The sequence below is a fragment of the Culex quinquefasciatus genome, chromosome 3 (genome assembly GCF_015732765.1).
Source record: "Culex quinquefasciatus strain JHB chromosome 3, VPISU_Cqui_1.0_pri_paternal, whole genome shotgun sequence".
Lineage (NCBI taxonomy): Eukaryota > Metazoa > Arthropoda > Insecta > Diptera > Culicidae > Culex > Culex quinquefasciatus.
Genome location: NC_051863.1, coordinates 59,536,007 through 59,540,202, shown reverse-complemented (window position 1 = coordinate 59,540,202; position 4,196 = coordinate 59,536,007). Strand labels below are relative to the sequence as shown.

General features: G+C 41.7%; 1 protein-coding gene across 1 annotated transcript; it reads right to left on the bottom strand.

Moving 5' to 3' along the window:
• Nucleotides 1–2,261: 2,261 nt before the first annotated feature.
• On the bottom strand, nt 2,262–3,197 carry LOC6042269 (homeobox protein Hox-A4). The gene has a single exon (XM_001851354.2). It carries the CDS (start codon nt 3,195–3,197, stop codon nt 2,262–2,264), a length of 936 nt encoding a protein of 311 aa, XP_001851406.2.
• Nucleotides 3,198–4,196: the final 999 nt, after the last annotated feature.

Below are 4,196 nucleotides of genomic sequence, written 5' to 3'. Positions count from 1 at the left end.
TCATTTTTAGTTTGACACTTTTTTGTTTTGTACCCCGTTGGTTTGATAAAGTCAAACTAAAAAGTGATGACCTGTGACTTTTTACACGGGACGCACACTTACAATCAATCCAAACGTGGTAAGTGTGAGCTCTGTGTTAAAAAAAGAGTCTCAAACTAAAAGTGACCCCGTTGGTTTGACAACAATCGGTGTATATTTTATATTTGAGGACTGAATTTCCAATAAATAATATAGCGTGACGTCACAGTCACACGGGCCCAACCTCCCCCCTTGTCACACTTTGCTACACTTACCCCCTAGAGCGTGACGTACTTTATAGATGACCCCTAAGTTTGGCAGTTTTTTAGTAAGAAGACAACAATTTCCTTGATTGCTGTGCACCCTTAAGAGCGAGTTTTTCACCAATGTGTAACAGGTCGTATCGAGGTGCTCCGATTTGGATGAAACTTTCAGCGTTTGTTTGTCTATACATGAGATGAACTTTTGCCAAATATGAGCCCTCTACGACAAAGGGAAGTGGGGTAAAACGGGCTTTGAAGTTTGAGGTCAAAAAACATAAAAAAAAACTTAAAATCGCTCGCATTTCCGTAAAACTTCATCAATTCCAACTCTCTCATATGCATTCGAAAGGTCTTTTGAACCACTTCAAAATGTGCCATAGACATCCAGGATTGGTTTGATTTTTTCTCATAGCTTTTTCAAATTACTGTCAAAAATGGATTTTTTTAAAACCTTAATATCTTTTTGCAACAGCCTCCAACACCCATACTCCCGTAGGTCAAAAGATAGGTAATTTCATGGACTATAAGCCTACGGTATTAACTTTTTGGCCAATCGCAGTTTTTCTCATAGTTTTTCGATTTTTCTAGAGCAAACATTTTACAACGTTAGTTTTTGCCCAAAGCCCGTTTCACCCCACTTCTCTTTGTCGTAGAGGGCTCATATTTGGCATTAGTTCATCTCATGTATAGACAAACAAACGCTGGAAGTTTCATCCAAATCGGAGCAACTCGATACGACCTCTAGAACAAACCGAGCAATATTTACAAATACTGCCTCTTAATGGCTTTGTCAATTTGTAATGTTTCCATAAAAATCACTGATTTCCACTAATCGTACTATCCAAACAATTCAAAACTTTTGAGAGAAACCTGCTTGCTCACTTCCCATAAGCAAACGATTTTTAAAAGTTGTTATTTAACGTCAAAATGTATCGACAGGACACGGAGAAAAATGAGTTCCGAAATATCCACGTTTTCAAAACGTACCATGGAAATAGAACGGTTTGTTCGTTGCTCATTTTCATCCACATTAGTAATATTTTTTCAAAATTTAAAAATAAAAATGACTGATCTTTAAAAACGTAGTTTTATTCACAAAATTTCGAAATCAAATCAAACCTCTAATCCATAGCAGATAATTGTCTGAAAAGTCCGAAAATGCAGTTCATTTTGCAATTCAAATGTTTTACTATTGGGAAACTACGACACTTCGGGATTATTGAAGCAATCCAATTTAATTAGCAACATTTTTATCGTTGGTCTGGATCTACCATTGAAAACTGACTGGCTGAGAAATTATGGAAATGTATAGTCTGTATCACATTTGTATATGCTGATGAAAAATATAAATATAAATAATAATACAATAAGATCAAGCACTAGAAGGATCTTCCATCTATATTTAGAATTTCAATCTTCTCTGGATTATGAGGGAACGGAGTGTATTTAAAATTGGAAAATGACGCGATTCGTCACTATGAATCAATTCACTTTATTCTGATGGATGACTGGCTAGCCACTAGCGTCTCAGACCACCAATCCAAAGGTGTAATTGATCGATCGCTGAACTTTCAGCTTGTTCAAAAAAGCAATAATCCTGTGGAGTAATTGACAATTTTTGTCTGAATCCCTAAGTTGTGAATTTCAGTAATATTTGGCCCTTGAATTATTTTCGGAGTTTAAAATGAGCCTTCGAAAAGGTCTCCACAAAAGTATGAAACTCAAAATTGTAATACTAAATGTCATCTAAACCAAGGTTAAAACAAAAATTTCAGATTTAATTGTTTGATTTTATATTTAATTGTTCTTGACATATAATCATCTAAACTATGCTTTATCTATTTGTACAACTTCTCTTTTGTAACATTAACGACTCTTATAAAAAATATATCTCCTCATCATTAAAGATCTTAAATTTCTCCTATCTACAAAACACTGGTTCCAAAAAACTGGCCCTAATCACTGCTTACTCTTAACCCCTCAATGAAACCCCTTGCTAAAATCCCACGCCTGTTGCTGCAACAGCTGAACCTGCGGCTTCTGTTCCCGCTCGCCCACGCTGATCGTGTCCTCCCCATCGGAACCACTTCCCGCGCTTCCACCACCACCACATCCGGAACTCTTACAGCAGCACTGACTTTGCGACGACGACGACTGACCGCGGCACGGACTCTCGGTACAAAGTGGGGCATCGCCCTTCTTGCGCTTGACGCGCCTGTTCTGGAACCAGATCTTGACCTGCTTCTCGGACAGCCGCAGCCGGGTGGCGATCTCGATACGGCGAAGACGGGTGAGGTACATGTTGGAGGCGAACTCGCGCTCAAGCTCCAGGAGTTGGGTGCTGGTGAAGGCCGTCCGGATGCGCTTGCTGGACAGCTCATCGTCGATGGCGTAGGTTGGGGTAGTCGGCGGTCCGGCCGAGACGTCCAGGGGGGTTGGCGATGGGGTTGACGATTTGGACTGGGATGAAGTGGACGCCGAGGGGAAGAAGCGGTTGGAGGTTGATGCCGGGGGTGACGAGTACGGCGAGAAGCGTTCCGGGGTCTTTTCGCAGCGGTACAACTTTCGGTAGTACTCCTCTTTGGGCGAGAGGTGACCCTTCGGGGGTTGGACGTCCGTTGGTTGGTACAGCTTCGGGGACAAATCCAGCGTGAGGTTCTGCGGCTGGGGCAGATGTCCGATCGTTGGGAGGTGATGATGAGGCAGCAGATGTTGCGACTGTTGCTGCTGCTGCTGTTGTAATCCAAGTGAGAACAGATAACTGCCGACGTAACAGGCCGAATAGGGCAACGTGGCCGGCGGAGTCACCGGCAGCTGGGTAAACTGACTGTAATAGTTCATATTTGAGCTACTCTTCACTGGCGCGGGCTTGCTATCACTGGCGATCAACGAATCCACAAGGAACGATCGAGACATTTTGGCACGATCACGATCACACACTGTTGCTGATCACAAAACACTCAAAAAGGCACACGAAAACGGTTGCTGATGTTGCTTGTTCGAGAACAGAACGAGAACTATGTCTGAACTAGGGTGTGAGGGCAGATTTTATACGGATCCAGAGATTTCCCCCACTCCTCCGGTGTATCCTTTTTGTGTCGTCCTTTTTTCGTCGGCGAAGGAAGAGGTGTGCAAAAGGACGAAAGTGATCCCTGCTGCATAGAGGGGTGCTAGGAGAGGTACTTGAGTGCGTTTGAGGGTAAAGGTGAGAGGGAAAGGAGGAACAGAAAGGACCTCAAAGGACACTCTGTAAAAGGAAAGGGAGATGAGACGGCAGGGATGCCAATAATACATGAAAGGAAATTGGTCAACAGGACAGTATACAAAAAATGAAGGATAGATTCTGTTGAATATTAAAGCGTCATCTCCCTTTAAAAAATTGAACTTTTCCTGATAAATACAAACTCAAGTTTAGATTTGCTCACAAAGGTTACAAATTTGAGCTAGCTAAATTTCCTACATGGGTAATTCTCTACCAACTCACACGAAATCGGGAAAAGTTGCCCCGACCCCTCTTCGATTTGCGTGAAACTTTGTCCTAAGGGGTAACTTTTGTCCCTGATCACGAATCCGAGGTCCGTTTTTTGATATCTCGTGACGGAGGGCGGTACGACCTTCCATTTTGAACATGCGAAAAAGAGGTGTTTTCAATAATTTGCAGCCTGAAACGGTGATGAGATAGAAATTTGGTGTCAAAGGGACTTTTATGTAAAATTAGACGCCCGATTTGATGGCGTACTCAGAATTCCGAAAAAACGTATTTTCATCGAAAAAACACTAAAAAGTTTTAAAAATTCTCCCATTTTCCGTTACTCGACTGTAAAAAATTTTGAAACATGTCATTTTATGGGAAATTTAATGTACTTTTCGAATCTACATTGTCCCAGAAGGGTCATTTTTTCATTTAGAACAAAA

Coding starts and splice junctions, on each gene's coding strand:
- LOC6042269 (XM_001851354.2), bottom strand. CDS start 3,197: ATGTCTCGATCGTTCCTTGTGGATTCGTTGATCGCCAGTGATAGCAAG.